This window comes from Phyllostomus discolor, chromosome 6, assembly GCF_004126475.2.
Source record: "Phyllostomus discolor isolate MPI-MPIP mPhyDis1 chromosome 6, mPhyDis1.pri.v3, whole genome shotgun sequence".
Taxonomy (NCBI): domain Eukaryota; kingdom Metazoa; phylum Chordata; class Mammalia; order Chiroptera; family Phyllostomidae; genus Phyllostomus; species Phyllostomus discolor.
Window position 1 is genome coordinate 169,146,642 of NC_040908.2, and position 15,274 is coordinate 169,161,915.

Here is a 15,274-nt window from a genome sequence, read left to right on the forward strand (position 1 = left end):
TGTAACTGGGGGGCAAGTCCCCCGAGTTACAGTGCCTGTGTGGGAGCTTGGAGAAGATTGGCTCCGTGACATGGGGCCACGCCTGCCCAGACTCAGGATGGCAGCCCAGTAAAGCTGGAAAGATATGAGAGTGCTGGCAGGTATAACCGATTGTGGGAGGAGTCGGAAATGGGGCTGCAGAGGAAGATTGGCACGAGGATTTAAACCCAAATGCAGTAGTCACTGAAGGGAGAACCACATGGTTTTGGCTGAGTGGGGGCTCCCACAGCCATTGTGCAGGGAGAACCATGCAGCTTTGCCAGAGTAGGGACCCCCACAGCTTTAGAAGGGGGAACCACCACCCGGCTTTAGCAGAGGTCCTGGTGACACAGCTGATGGTGTCAGGGAGGGTGGGAGGCCTACCAGCCGAGACAGATTACTGGGAAGAACCGGGGGCTGCCTGAGCCATGGACTTCTATTTCTTTTCCTGAGATACGGTACCCCAGACTGGGCAAAGGGGGAAGGAAGGACTGTGTGTGTTTGTGGGTGTTTTAAGGGACTTTGGGATTTTGATGAAGACATTAGGTCACTACTTAAAGTTTATATAGCATTAAATAAACATTTCCTTTCGTTGTCACAAATCTCTGGCATTGAGAGATGTCTTTCCTCTAAGGTGGCAGACATAACGAACCTGGGGGGGTTCCTTTCGGTAATAGTATATTGCCCTTTTGCCCCTTGTTGTTTGGTAACAGGGTGAAGTGTCTGCTCTCCAAGAAGGCCAAGGTGTGTGGGCAGCCCCAGCAGCAGGACAGAGGCCTGCGCCCGACCTTGTACAGGGCCCACAGGGCCCACTTGCCCACACCCAGCACTCGGACTTCTGGCCCCCAGGAGTGTGGGGTGGTCAGCGCCTGTTGATTAAGTGGCCAGCGCTGCCTCATCACCTTCGTCTGTAAAGACAATTTCTTAGGGGACAAAGGCGGAAAAATCAGGAAAAGGGCAAGAGCATAATCAATAAAATATAATTAGAAAAGCTTTTTTCTTCTTTTTTTTATCCTCACCCGAGGACTTTTTTTCATTGTTTCAGAAAGGGAGATAGAGAGAGGTGGAGAGGGGGGGAGGGAAGCACCCACTGCTTGTCTCTGGAATGCGCCCGGCTCGCCTCGCAAGGAACCCGCTCTGGGCGCGGGCGCTGCCCGGGAATCCAACCCGCGGAGCCCCGTGGCCGGCCGAGGGCAGTTTTAGACACTTGTCACCACCGTCCCGACTAAAGGGATGGCGGCCCGCGCAAGCATTCGCTGCCGTGTGTTCCTTGTAGACCAGGTGCTGGCCGCTGGAGCCGGGGGCACGGGGGAGGGGGGGGGCAGGGGGCAGGGGAGGGGAGGAGATGGGGAGGAGAGAATGGAGAGGAGGAGGGGGGAGGAGTGGGGAGAGGAGGGGAGAGGAGGAGAAGGAGAGGGAGTTGAGGGGAGAAGGGAGACGGGGAGAGGGGGGAGGCGAAGATGGGGGGAGGGGAGAGGAGGAGAGGGGAGGGGGGGCCGGGGGGCCCGCCCCCCCTCGACGCCCGTCAGGCCCCGCCCCGCCACGTCAGGCCACGGGCGCGTCGCCGTGCGCGTCGCCATTTTCCGCGATGTGGTGGTGGCGGCTGCTCGTCCCGCTGCTCGCGGCGGCGGTGAGTAGGTTTGTGGCCCCAGGGGCGGCGCGGGAGGCCCGGGGGCGACCCCGGTGAAGCCTGAGGAGACTCCCGGCCCGGGGCGGGGGTCCCGATCCCCACGTTTGCACTCCTGCCGGGTCCCGGCCGCCGGGACGAGCGGGAACGGGGCAGCGGTCCTCCGCCTTTTCGGCGCGCCAGGGGCCGGTTTCTCCGCGGGCGGGGGCCGTGGGGACGGACAGGAGGCGAGCTCGGGCCAGCTTCGCTCGAGGCCGGGTTTCCGGCGTCCGGGCCCCGGGACGGAGTTGAGGCCCGCCCCCCCCCCCCGTGGAGTCAAGGGCCGCGGGCGCCCGGCTCCGGGCTGCATCGCCCGACTGCGCGGGGTGCGCGCCCCGGTGCAGGTCGCGCGGGCGCGGGGCGGCCCGAGGTGGCTCCCCGGTTTTCCGCGGGGGATGGAGACTGCCCACCTTCCGCCCAGGCCTCCGTGGGCGCGGCGGGCGGACTCCCTGCCCGTGCTGCGGGCAGGACCTGGGGTGCTGGCGCGTGTTGGTTTCCGGGGGAGGGGGAGGAATTCCACGACCAAACCCACACGGGCCGCGCGGATGCGGCGGAGATTTTTATTTTAATAAGAACGGCCTTTTATTCTCTAAAAATCAACTCAGCCGTTTTTTAATTAGCTTTGGCTCAGAAACGGTTGCCTGCCGCTACTCTGGGCCTGGTGTCACCGTTTCCACAATTACGTGGTCACAGGAGGTGATCGGTGGGTTTAGTTTGTTTTTGTTTTTGTTTTTGTTGTTGTTTTGAGAGACAGGCCCAGGGAGGGAGGAAAAGGACAGTGGGACTCTCGCCCCTGCCGGAGGACCGGCCGGCAACCCCAGGCCAGGGCCCTGACCGGAAATCGAACCTTCACGCTGTGGGTGTGGGTCCTGACGACCTGTGGGTGTGGACGAAGGGAAGCTGGCTGCTGCGCGGAGAGGGTGTCCCGCACGGACACCGCGTCTCCGCCTCCCGTCACCGGAGGTGGTTTCAGTTCTCAGAGCCAGGCCCGGCTCCAGGCAGGTCTCTCCCCTCTGACCTTGCAGGGGGGCCCTGGGAACCCTGTCTGCCCCCAGCACAGCACTGTCCCCCAGCAGCAGCGGCCTCAGCCCTGTGGCGGCAGCATGCAGGCGCCTGTCGGTAGTGAGCCGAGCTGGCGTGGGCCCAGCAGCCCGCCGGACAAGGAGCACGGGTCACATGCCTCTGTCCTGTCCGTCACACTGGGCCTGGGGTTCTCAGGTCCCCCGTCCTGAGCCTTGTCATAGTGGGCCGTGGCGGCCAGTGACTCTCCCTGGCTTCCCACATCCCTCCACTCCGTGGGGGAGGGCTGGCTGGCGGAGGTGGCACGATGTCGGTCACTTCTGTCCTCCGCTTCCTCTTCCTCAGCGGGGCCTCCCAGGGCTCCGCACGTGCCAGGGGGCTGTGATTCCCACAGGGCACTGGGGGTGGGTGGGCAAGCCTTCAGCGCCGTCCTAGGACAGGAGGGCAGGGACCGGCAGGGACCGTTCAGCCACAGGGGCTGGCAAAAGGACTGGGGGCATGTGGAGAGCAGGGGCTTCTGGGCCAGGAGGGAGACCCCGCTGGGTGAGCCCCTGGGAGGGAAGGCAGGGCGAGGTTGGCGGTGGGTGGGAAGGTGAGGGTCCCTTGGTCATCTGCAAGGGAGGGGCTGCAGGAGGTGCATTGGGTGCTCACGTCTGGTGTAAAAGTTACAGGGGCACCCCGAGAACTCAGCAAACAAGAGAAATAACATTATGAAGCAGTACTTAGAACTGTATACCAGAAACCAATATAAATTTATTAACCAGCATCACCACAATAAATTCAATAAAATAAAAATATTTTGATGCAATATATTTAAATGAAAAATTCATGCAAAAAAAAAAAAAGAAGCATGATGGAAATAGAAGTATTTTAAATGAAGACAGAACACAAGCCTGCCTGCCGCCTGCCCCTGCCCCCAGGTGCACACCTTGGCCTCCCTCCCCGTCCCCATAAAGTGTCGTTCACAACAGCTGGCCGCCATTGATGCGCAGGACACCGTCCTGGCCATGAGCCCACCAGAGCCCCCAAGTGAGGGGCGCACTGGTGGGCCCGTGGCTGTCCACTCCCACTCACACGTGTCCATGCGGAGGACACAGGCGTCTGTGGGGAGCAGAGGCCTCTGTGGATAAAGCCAGTTGCCCTTCGTCACTGCAGGTGCTCGTGGGGCCCCGTGAGAGCCCGTGTGGATCTGACCGGTATGAGCTGCACGGCCTCTGCTGCGACTACTGCCCGGCTGGTGAGTGTCAGGACGCCCCCCCGAACCTCGGCTGCCTGACCCAGGGGACAGGGGTGCTTAGCCCCTGGATCAGAGCTGTGGGTGGGCCTCTCCCTGGCAGGTACCCCCCCCACCCCTGACCCAGCACCGTCTTCTAGCTCCCCCGGTACAGAGAGCAGCTGTGCTTCCTTTGAGGTGGGTGAGGCACATTCACCACGCCTGGAAGACGGGTGTAGGGTGTGGGCCTGGGCAGGGTGTGCCCACGGACACGCCTGCAGGAGCCCAGCCCCTTCAGGCGCTGGTGCAGACTCCTGAGGCCGGGAAGCCCCCCCACCCCCACCCCCCAGCCGGCAGCTCTACACAGGCTTCTCCCTTTGTGAAGAAGCCTGAACTTCCCATAAAGCAGCTGGAGCCACCGGCCCCAAGGGCCTGCTGGGCCCACCCTCCAACCACAGCCCTCTGGGCCGGTCCCCACCAGGCACCTGGGCCCTCTGGGGGACCTGGTCAGGCCGGTGGCCCCCACATCAGCACCCCTGTGTATGCACTCGGACAGGTGTGTGCACGTGGTCTGGGCCCCTGCCTCCCAGGGTCTCCTCTTTGACGGGCCAGCCCCACAGCTGCACCGTTGCCTCTGACCCTCCCCCACCTTCACACACAGCTCCATTCAGCCACAAGCCGGAGGCTTCACGGGGCTCCCGGCTAAGGCCCTGTTCACTGACCTTCCCTCTACCCTCCCCCACCCCAACTCCCAGACCGTTCACAACCTGTAGATATAGCCCACACATGTGCACAAACACACCTGCTCACTCACCCGCACACCTGAGTGCACACGCACCTGCACACACCACATGTAGGAATGAACAGACGTGAACGGTCCAATGTGAAACCACGTGAGCTCTCAGTGTGCGCACAGAGTGCGTGTGCGCAGGGTGCAGGTGCTTACAGCCCCGGGCAATCTTCGCCGGCGCGGACACCTGTTTCTGGATGACCTGGGCTGCCCTGCGCACGGGTCCGGATGCTGCAGAGCAGCCCCGGGGGAGGTGTGGGCTCCAGTGTGCACCCTCAGCACCCCTCTTCCCGGAGCTGCCGTGTCTTGAGAAGAGCCAAGGGTGAGTCAGGTCCCCAGCCCCTGGGACACATGGATCCAGGTTATTAGTACAGAAGGTTGCAAGGAACCAGGAGCTAAGGGTTGGTGCTGTGCTGGGGACAGGCCGCCAGGTGCTGTGGCATCTCCTCAAGCAGAGGCCTCAGGGACCAGGTGCCGTCTGTGCCCTGGGCCCCACCTCACCTCTGTCCCACTCCTCCCCCAGGCTTCTACGTCAGCAGAGTCTGTGACGTGGACCGAGGCACTGAGTGCAGCCCCTGCGAGCCTGGCTCCTACATGGCACACCGCAACCGGGAGACTGCGTGCCTGCCGTGTGCCGAGTGCCGGGAAAGTGAGTGGGTGCGGTGAGGCACGGGGGCCCCTTGGTTTCTGCAGCCCACCTCACATCCAGCCAGCTGGTAGGAATCACCCCAAGGGCAGGTGTCACAGGTGACCAGGGTGACGAGGAGGCCAGGACGCGTGTCTGCCAGGATGACGCGTGTCTGGTGAAAGGGTCCCCCTGAGGCCCTGGGATTGGCTGTCCGAGAGAGGAACGCACACAAGTTCACCCCAGGCTCTGCATGCCAGCAGCGGAGCATTTTAAAAAATGTAACTTTAGAAAAAAGGCACTATTTGCCTGAGCAAGAACAAAGATAAGGCACTTCTCGATGAATCTAGCAAAGGATGTGCGAAGTGCTTACGTGAACAAACATTTAAGGCCATCCCAGTGTGCGGAGCACCGTGGCAGGAAGCTAAGGAAGAAGAGTCTCGTTTTCAAGAAACAGTTGTCCACGGAGAGGTCGGGGGCCCTGGGGGCACCGGTCAGCCCGTGCGGTGCTCCCCCACACAAGTTTCTCACGTTCAGAAGCCCCTGCAGGGTGTTCGTGAACCTGGACACGCTGACGGGCACGGAGCCCGGCTGGCTCTCGGCCCTCCCGCATGTTGGGTCTGTGCAGCAGAGCAGGCAGGGAGCGGAGCCCGGCTCGCTGTCCCACTGGGGTGCACGGCGCAGCCACGGGCCGGGGGCAGGGCGCCCCGCAGATGGGCCACGGGAGCGTGGCCTGGTGAGCGTGCCCCGCACAGCCGGACCCTCGGACGCTGCAGGGGCGGGTCGCTGCCTGTCCCCCCAGGAAACATCCCGGGGCCCGACAGAGGGTGCCCCATGTCACCACCCACAAGACACTTGTGGGCGCATCAGGGCCGCACGTGGCAAGGAGAACTTAAGCAGGAAAGAGAAGGGTGCCCGTGGGCACAGGGCCGTGGGAAGCACTGCGTGTCAGGTATAAAAAGGCCAACGGCCAGAGTGAGGTGGACAGTGTGTCTGTGTTCAAGTTGACAAACTCCCGTCTCAAAGGCGCGCCCAAAGGTGACAGGTTAACCCGTGACGTGGAGAGCATTGTTACGATGTGGACAACACGTGGAATTAGACCCGGGACGCACGGGGGTTCCTGTCAGCCGCTCCTGAACAGGCATAAACAGGTTTTCGTGGAGCAGGGCGGGCATCCTAGGGGCGAAGCACAGAGGATCGGTGGGCATTCAGACACCCTGGTGCGGGAAGACCTGTGCCCTATTGTGTCCCATGACAGGCCCGTCCCAGGAGTTCATGCCATGGGTCATGGCTCGTGGGGCATTGAGGACTCAGACCAGGGGGTGAGGGGTGCAGCATCAGGGACGGCTCTTTGACAGGCGGCTTGGGCCTGACCTGGGTCCCTCTTCCCCGTATGTGCTGTGAGCAGGGGGCGGTGTGCAGTGGCATCACCAGAAGCCACCCCGTGAGCGTGGGCAGAGAAGTGGGTATAAAGCACGGTGTGACCTCGCACTCTGCCCCCCAGCAAGACTGCACCCCCACACGGGAGTGCGCCCCAGAGCGGTGTGCACAGCACATCCGTCCGGTCCACGCTCAACACGGGGTTGGTGGGCAAAAACCCCAAATGCCGACCCAGGACTGTGGGATCTGGGGATTTCTGCGTGTGGGTGACCGTTTGGTCTCCAGTGGGTGTGGTCCCACGTGACTTTTATTTCTAGCTCATATGTAGTTCATACTGTTTCAGTGGGTGAGCAGGGAAGACTGGGCTGCTGGGCCGGCGGTTTTGAACCCTGCCGCCCTCCATAAAGGGGTCTGCCTCAGGGAGGCTGCAGCGCCCAGGGCGCCCTCTGTGTGATCGCAGCGCTCTGCCAGCAGGTGACAGTGGGAGGGGCTGTCCGTGCTCTGTCCTCCCGAGTGGGTTCCTGGCAGGAGCACGCAGTGACGCTCACCTTTCCTTTGGGGACAGACGATAGTGCTCCTTTGGGAAGGAGCACCTGGAGGGTGCTTCTGTGGAGCGGGCTCCAGCCCCTGCACAGACGCCCCGACTGCAGGAACGGTCTGCTAGTTCCCGGTCCTCTGTGAATGTGAGAACGGAGGGAGGGAGCAGGTCCGGTGCCCGAGACTGAGAGGCCGGAGGTGGCAGGCGTGGGAGGGCACAGGGCCCCAGCCCCAGCACTGGTGACTGACTCCCATCCTTCTGCCCAGGAGATCAGGAGCTGGTCTCGGACTGCACCCGGGACAGCAACCGGCGGTGCCAGTGCAAGACCGGGAGCTACTACTGCGACTCTGAGGACTGCACGGAGGCCTGCCACCGCTGCTCCAGGTGCCGGCCCCCACTCGGCCTGCGCCGCGCCCCTGAGCCCCGCCCACTGCTCGTCTGCTGTGTCCACTCGGGGAGCTGCGCATCCCACCCCCACCCCCCATTTCCCCACCTGTGAAGTGGTACCACCTGCCACGTCTGGGCTCTGAGGATTAAGTCAAACAAATGGCCTGGCTATTTCCTCCTGTGGCCACCCTGGGCCCGTGCTCAGTGCTCAGTCCCTCCCAAGTCGGGGACCCCTTCCTTCCCCGGTGACCGAGCCCATGGCGGTCTGCCAGTCTGCACACAGAGCCAGAGGCCTCAACCCCCCCCCCCAAGTGCTGGGGACAGTCGCAGCTGATTGACAGTGAAGGTTCCCTGAGGGCTAGAGGGCATCGGGGGCCATCGTAGGCAGGACTGTGGAGCAGAGGCCCTGAGGGAGAACAGATGGGAGCCATAGAAAGTTCTGGAGGAAGGGAGCCCTGGGCATGGAGAGGAGTAGTGAGTAACATTCCCTGGGACAGCTGAATGACCCCCGTCACTGCCTCTGTCCCAGGCTCATCTGTCACAAAGTATCAGGTAGTAAGGCTGGCTTTAAACAACACAGAAACGGGTCCTTTCACAGTTCTGGAGACCAGAAGTCCCACATCCAGATGTCACACGGCCACGCCCCCTGGGAACGCTCTGGGGACCATGCTTCCTACCTGTGCGGCTTTGGGTAGTGGCCGGCGCTCCTTGGCTTGTAGGCGCACTGCTGCGACCTTTCCTCCTGTCTGCACAACACCTTCTGCACCTGTCGGCGTCTCTGTCCCCCTCCTCTCTGCGCACAGATTTCCCTCCTGTGGGACGGTCGCCAAGGAAGGCCTGCCCGATCCGGTATGACCTCCCCTCATGTGACTTCACCCACAAAGTCCGCTTTGCCGAACGCAGTTTCCTTCTCACTTTCTGGGTGGGTAGGGATTTGGGGGGCGCCTTCTGGGGGATGTTACAGTGGTAACGCCTTTTGCAAAATAGCTCTCTTTTGTGAGGCCTGTTGGAGGGCTTCTCTGTGCAGCTCTGGCCTCCTTGAACTGTCCACACTCGTACCTGACAAATCCAAAATCAGGGCGGCCTGCAGGTCTGATTAGATCAGGGCTCTGGCTCCTCTCGCCTCGCTTGCTGTCCCCGTCTCCATGGGTTTCATCTCGAGGTTGACCTCCCTCTTGGTAGAGGCGGCTACAGAAGGCCCCGTCCGAGAGCCACACACACCCTCTTCAGGAGCAGGCAGAGGGGGGCGCTCTTCCCCAGGCTCCACTCTCCCGGAACTGCTGTGGGCCAGATAACCTGGGAAGTGCCAGGCATGGGTGGCTCGGAGCTGGGGGCCATCCTGGGACCAGAGTGGGGCCGGGCACGGAAGTGACACTTGGGTTTCTTCACTCTTTCCTCCCAGGTGTGATGGCCCCACTCTGGAGACATGTAATGCTACACGGGACACCATCTGTGCCACCGAGGGAAATCCAGAGCCAGGTAAGAACCCGATGCCACCTGTCTGCTCTGGGTGGGCAGACAGGTGAGTGGTTTGGCCTCGTGGGCCGTGCTCGGTACTCGGCTCTGCCACTGGAGTCACCAGCTGCGGACAGCGGGCGCACGGGTGCTTGGCTGTGTGAAACGTTATTTACAAAGCTGGGCAGTGGGCCGGCTACAAAGCCCCCTGCTACAGCAAGCAAACAAAGCCCTGGGGACTAGCTGTGGCTTCCCCGCCCTCGTTGCCCGAGTCGAGGCTCTGCCTCCGGGGAGACGCGGTCGCCCACTGCCGCCGTCCTGCCTCACACTCCAGGGCTCGCTGTTGCTCCCAGGAGGCTGTGGCTTCTCTGTTCCTGCACTCGGCCCCTGTCCTCTGTCACATCATCCCCTCGACGCGCGCAACTCGAGCACGCCGCACGCCCCCCCCGCCCCGCCACAGGCACTCAGACATCCCTCTGGGGCTTGCCCAGGCCCCTGCCGCGGGCTGGCAGGCATGCTGCCCAAGGAGGCTGGCTCCTGCGTGGGGCCCGGGCAGGGCTGCAGCCCGTGTGCCCGTCAGCTCGGGGTTTCCATCGTGCGGTTTCTAGTGTCCATCATGAGTCACCAACACGGGCAACTGTGCAGACACAGGACTCAGGCCCTCTGCTCTAGCCCCGCCCCTGCCGTGGGCAGGCGCCTTTGTGCTCAGTCTCCACACCAGAGGTCCTTCAGAGGAAGGTGGCCAGTCTGTCCCCGTTGTCCTCTGTGGTCGGCACTGTCTGAGCCCCCGTGCGGAAGCAGCGCTCATCTGAGAGGGCAGTCAGGTGACTGGCCGGAAGCTTTCACCTTTCCTTTGCCAGTGCGCCTGAAGTTGCGTTTTCGCGGGGCGAGGCAGGGGTCATGGTTCAGGGAGGTTCTCCCACACACGCCAGGGCCCTGGCACTGCGTGAGCAGCAGCAAGCCTTCCCGCATCGCTGTCACCTGGCCAGGAGCCCCGTGCCCGTGTGCGTCGGGGACGGTCCACCGTCCTGGGGCCTATGCCCCGTGCCCATTCTTCTCAGCCCCGTCAGGACTGCTCGAGCACATGGGGTTTCCATTCTGGAAACCGTCAGAATGACCCTGACAGTTTCCATTAAAAATTGACTCGAAACCGCACAGACACTAGAGAACACTTTAATGCCGTGAAAAGCAGAAATCGGGCTAACCAGAGAGGTGAGAAAGGCCGTCAGAGTAGCAGTGGCGTCGGGTCAGGGAGCCGTCTGTGTCCTCCGTCCCAGCGGGGGCCGAGCGTCTGCAGCTCCAAAGGGTCTGAACCGCCCCTGTGTCTGTGTCTCTTGCTCCCTGTTGGTGCTGCAGTGTCACCCGGGGGAAAGCAGGTCCCCCGAGTGCTGCCCACAGGCCTTTCTCCAGGGTGGACGCTGCTCTGTCCCTTGGGCCACCTTGGGCAGGCTTTGCTCCGGCCAGGACGGGCTGTCCTCTCGGCCTCCAGGCTTTTTCTCCTGCTGGCCCGGGAGTAAGTGACTGCGCAGACCGGACCCCTTCCTGGGACCCCAGGACCTTTGCGCCCCTCTGGGAAGACAGTCACCCGCTAGGGCCCCTGGAAGAGCGTTTGGGGCCTGGAGGCAGGAAGCCGTCCCTTGTCCAGGATCGGGCACTGGCCTTCTGTGGCACGGCCCTCAGGCGAGGGGACGCACTCACCGGGCTGCGGCGCTCTCTGCCCCTTCCAGGGGACCCACCCAGATCCCGTGCCGGCTCCTCCCACATTTGGACAGTGGTGGTGACCATCGCCATTGTCGCCATCATCACCGTTGCCGTTGCCGTCGCCGTCGCCTGCTGCAGAAGACGAGGTGAGGTGGGGCTGTCCTGCCACCACGTCAGGAGCTGCTGCAGGGCCTGGGCCCAGCTCACGCCCTGGTGTCTTCACTGTAAATGTGCCTGCACTCACGTTCTAACACGGCCCCCTGTGCCGGGCGCTACATGTCCCCAACCAGGCGAGGGGCTACAGACCAGAGTCCCCAGGCAGCGGGTGGAGGGGGGCCTCGGGTGCCCTCGGCGGGGAGCGGGCTGACCATGCTGTTCCCGCCTGGGCCCTGGGGCAGGCGGGCACCCCTCAGATACTCAGGCCCCCTGTGTTCACAGGTGTGCAGCTTCCCCACATGGTGGTCCGTTGGTTGAAACGTGAGTACAAATTTCTTTGCTGTGATTCCCAGGCCTTGGCCTCACATGAGTTCTCGTCCAGGGAAGGTCACTTATAGTCACATGCCACACGACAGCAGGGACAGGCTCCGAGACAGGCGTCCCTGGGCGATTTCGTGTGGAACAGACATCACAGGGTGCACGTGCACCTGAGGGGCAGGCCTGCCGCACACCTGGGTGGTGGGGCGAAGCCTGCTGCTCCTGGGCTGCCCCACTGCACATCACGGGACTGAGCCAGCCCGGTGAGATCAGGCTGGAGGGGAGTGACCCAGTCAGCAGTGTGGCGAGCGCGTGCCTGTGGCGAGTGCGTGCCTGTGGCGGCTGCAACTGTAATCCGGGCTGCCGCCCCCGAAGGCGGCTAGAAACAGAGTCAGCACATCTCGCACGTGGGAGCAGCACAGTGCAGGGGCGCACATCCCGGAGCTCGGGGGGCGGTCACCGAGGGGGTTGTACGTGCCATCCAGAACTGAGTTGCCCATGTTTCTGCACAACTGCCATGTAGTGCCTTGGTTCACAGCAGCATCGCCACCAGTGCCCATGTGGTGCGCTGTTGCCCTGTGCCCTGCCCCGTGTCGGCACAGGTGGCGGTACCTGGGCTCCATCTCCATCTGCGGGGACCACCGTCCTGCGTGGGGCTCAAGGCTGAGCGACGCCGCCACACGTGATGCATGCTTGTGTGTTTATTTCTTTCTCTTCTCTTTGATTTCAGACGAGTCCAGGGACTCAGGTGGCCCCGTAAGTACTGCCCGGGGGGTTCCCAGTGGCAGCTTCAGGTCTTGAGGGCACAGGGGACACCAGGGTGGCCACGAGGCAGAAGCAGGTCCCTGGCCCCGCAGCCAAGAGTGCGCAGCTCAGCCTTTTGGGCGGCATCCGCTCTCCACACTACAGCCCGGAGCAGCCGTGCTGGGGAAGACCCCACTCTGCTGGCCTAGATGTCGGGGTGCACAGTGGGGCGCAGAGGGCATGGGGCTTGTACGGCTTCCCGGGGCTGCGAAACGTCCTCCCCAGCTCGGGGCTGAGAGACACAGAACTGACCATGTCCCGGATGTGGAGGCCACGAGTCTGATTCAGGTGTTAGGTTGGGGGTAGGAGGGCCCCAGCTTCCTCCAAGGCCCTGGGGGCAGGTCCCGCCCGCCCCTGCGCTCACCTCCTCTCGCGTGGTCAGCTGTCCTGGGTGCTCCTTGGTGTGAGCACCCATCAGTCAGCACCGTCCTCTGTCCTCACCGGCCTCTTCCCCGTGGGTCTGTCTCCTGATGACTCTCAGTGGGCACTGGACGTAGGGCCCACTCTCGTCCAGTACGGCTCCCTCGTCTGCAAAGACCCGTGTCCAACCAGGCCACATTCCCAGGTCCCAGGGGTCCGGATGCAGACCTGTCTTGCTGGGTTCACACATAGCCCACCTGTCTCGGCCTCCCTGCAGAGTTGGGGGGGCCACCCTGCACCTGACCCCACAAAGTACTTTCCTCTGTTACTGCACGGCCGCAGCTGAGCTGCCAGGCGAGGTGGCATTTATCCCAGAAGTGGTTGGGGAGGGCTGCGCTGCAGGCCCCTGCCACCAAAAGTCACCGCTTTCCTCAGTCACAGGGAGACACCCAGCGCAGGGTGAGTCTGCTGCCCCAGGATGCGGAGCACGGCCAGCCAGCCACCGGCGTGGACAGCGTACCGCTGCTGGAACACCAGGGCTTACCCATGGTGCCCTCTGAGGACCCTAAGGCCAGGGTCCAGCTGCAGGAGGTGGTGCCCACAAGGAGCGAGGCCTCCCAGGAGCAGGCGCCGCAGGCACAGGCTCCCGCAGCCCCCGGGGGCCCGGACCAGACTGAGGCAGCAGTCCCCCTCCACGCCCTGGAGCAGGTGAGCGGCGTCTGGGCGGCTGTGACGGCGGGGACGCCTGCGTGTGGGGCACACGTGCCGTGTGCGTGCAGGGTGTGCGCAGTGCTGCCCTGCGTCCCCTAACTTCCTGTCTGAGTTTCCCCGGGTGACCGCAGCGCCGTGTCCGGCACAAACTAACTGTGTCGTCTTTCTGTCGTGGGGCTGTGACGAGGGCATGGCACCTGAGTAGGAGTTGAGAAGATGAGCAGAGTTACCTGCGTGGCCCTGGGTGGAAGACCTTCGTGAGGGCAGGGCGGGCAGTGCGTGCAGTGCCCAGAGGAGTGCGGAGCCTGTCGGGCACCCGGTGCATGCTGCGTGTCCCTGAACTGGAAAAGTGTTTTCTCACCGGGCCTCCCGTGGATAGGTGTCCTCTCCCTTAGTACTGTCCACAGCCGGACAGGCCACCCCCAGATGACTTCCTGCACCTTTTCCAGTCCCGCCCTGCCCAGTGTTTCCCCGGCCCAGGCCGTGTCCTGGGGAGTGTGACCCGGAGGGCGGGTGGGCTGTGAGCTCTCTGCCCCTTCTGAGAGGCCAGGCCCGTCCCCAGACACTGACTGGACAGCGTGTGGAGGCCCCGCTGCCCCCGCCTGCCTCTCCCACTCGAACTCTGTGACTCTGTTTCCACGGGATTCAGCCAAGAAACTGCCCCAGGGTCTCCTTCTGAAACAGTTTTATTCTCTTCTCTCCGCAGCAATATGAACAAAAGTATGTTTTGAAGGATGGGTCCCCTGAGGGTAAGTCCCCCAAAGTCTTCCCTCATATTGACTGTTGAGGTGTGACGTCACGACCCAACATCCTCCCTTCTGGGAAGTGGGCCCCTGGGCCCACAGGCAGCTCAGGGACGTCCCGTGGGCATCAGACTCTCGGTCTGACAGTCACTGCAGACATGAGGGCACACGGGCCTCTGTCCAGTGTCAGTTCTGGCCGTGAGGACACACGCAGGCGGCCCTGCGTTACTGCGCATCCACGTGTTTGAGCAGGAACATGAGTGGCCGGTAAGAAGGCCTGGGTGACCCAGGCCTGGTGAGGCCCCGGGGGCTGCGGCACTGCTGTCAGTGGGACGGGGGTGAGGGTTTCCTGCAGCACCAGCGACAGACCGCGTGCTGCTTGTACTCTCTCCTCTGACAGCTCAGGGAGACCACCCATGAGGCAGATCCAAAGGTCAGACAGTCAGGAGCCCAGCGAGGTTACAGACCTCGTCCCTGCTGCCCGCACAGCCGCTCTGGTCCCGCTGGACAGGAGGGGGCCGCCTCAGTGGACACCTCACCCCGGGGCTTCCCCCCGTCGGGCCCCGCCGGCCCTTCTGCCAGGCTCACTGGCTCCGTGTGAATGAGCGTCAGGCCTGTCAGGACCCCGGCCAGGTCGTGTCCTACCGCGCTGTCCTGTCCTCCTGCCTCATCCCTTCTACGAGGGCAACCTGGGTGCCCAGGGCCTCCCGACTCTGGCCCCGGGGCCAGCTGGGTCACTCACAGCACACACCACGCCTGCCTTCCGGGGATGAGGCCAAGTCTCCCTCCGTGATTTTCTCTTTTCAGCCACGAACAGGATCTACTTTGAATTCGGGCAGGAGGTTCCCAAAACTAGCTGGAGGATGTTCATGAGGCTCGCGGGACTGGAGGAGAACGACATTGTCATCTGTGAGCACGAGAACCCGGGGAACCTGGCAGAGCAGCACCACAGGATGCTGCTGCGCTGGCAGAGCAAGCTGGGGCGCACTGCGTCCCCCTTCAGACTCATGGCGGTCCTCTGTAAGATGCAGCTGCGGGAGTGTCTGGAGAATATTATAAACAAGTTAGTTACAGAAGATATCTTAGGTAGTAAGGATGCAGAGCCTCCAAACTAGACTCAGCTTTTTCGGCAACGGCTGCAACTTAGCAGCATCCTGGGTCCTGGCCTTCCCCAGGTCCCTTCCCGTGGGTGCCTTCACAGATCCCAGATGGGACGGAGCCCCTTCCGTGTCCAAGTACCTTCTACGGGAAGCTTCCAATGGGGAGGTCCATGCAAGCCGGGGGCCCCTCTGCCTGCAGCCCATGTGGCCTACAGGCTGCCCCTCAGGGGACTCCGGGGGCCCTGAGCTGCTCAGAGGGGACCCACTGGCTGTGCTCGGTGGGCCCACA

General features: G+C 62.9%; 1 protein-coding gene across 1 annotated transcript; it reads left to right on the forward strand.

Moving 5' to 3' along the window:
* The first annotated feature begins 1,606 nt into the window (after nucleotides 1-1,606).
* LOC118501458 (tumor necrosis factor receptor superfamily member 1A-like) lies at nucleotides 1,607-15,000 on the forward strand. The gene is made up of 10 exons (XM_036030030.1): nucleotides 1,607-1,648; nucleotides 3,860-3,941; nucleotides 5,231-5,356; nucleotides 7,517-7,634; nucleotides 9,040-9,116; nucleotides 10,820-10,939; nucleotides 11,998-12,023; nucleotides 12,873-13,139; nucleotides 13,849-13,891; nucleotides 14,693-15,000. The coding sequence occupies exons 1-10, from the start codon at nucleotides 1,607-1,609 to the stop codon at nucleotides 14,998-15,000; spliced, it is 1,209 nt and encodes a 402-aa protein (XP_035885923.1).
* Nucleotides 15,001-15,274: the final 274 nt, after the last annotated feature.

Excerpts from the sequence above, each read along its gene's own strand:
- LOC118501458 (XM_036030030.1), top strand. The coding sequence starts at position 1,607 with ATGTGGTGGTGGCGGCTGCTCGTCCCGCTGCTCGCGGCGGCG. Across the intron at positions 1,649-3,859 it reads TCCCGCTGCTCGCGGCGGCG|GTGCTCGTGGGGCCCCGTGA; the intron begins GTGAGTAGGTTT and ends TCGTCACTGCAG. Across the intron at positions 7,635-9,039 it reads GCCTGCCACCGCTGCTCCAG|GTGTGATGGCCCCACTCTGG; the intron begins GTGCCGGCCCCC and ends CTTTCCTCCCAG.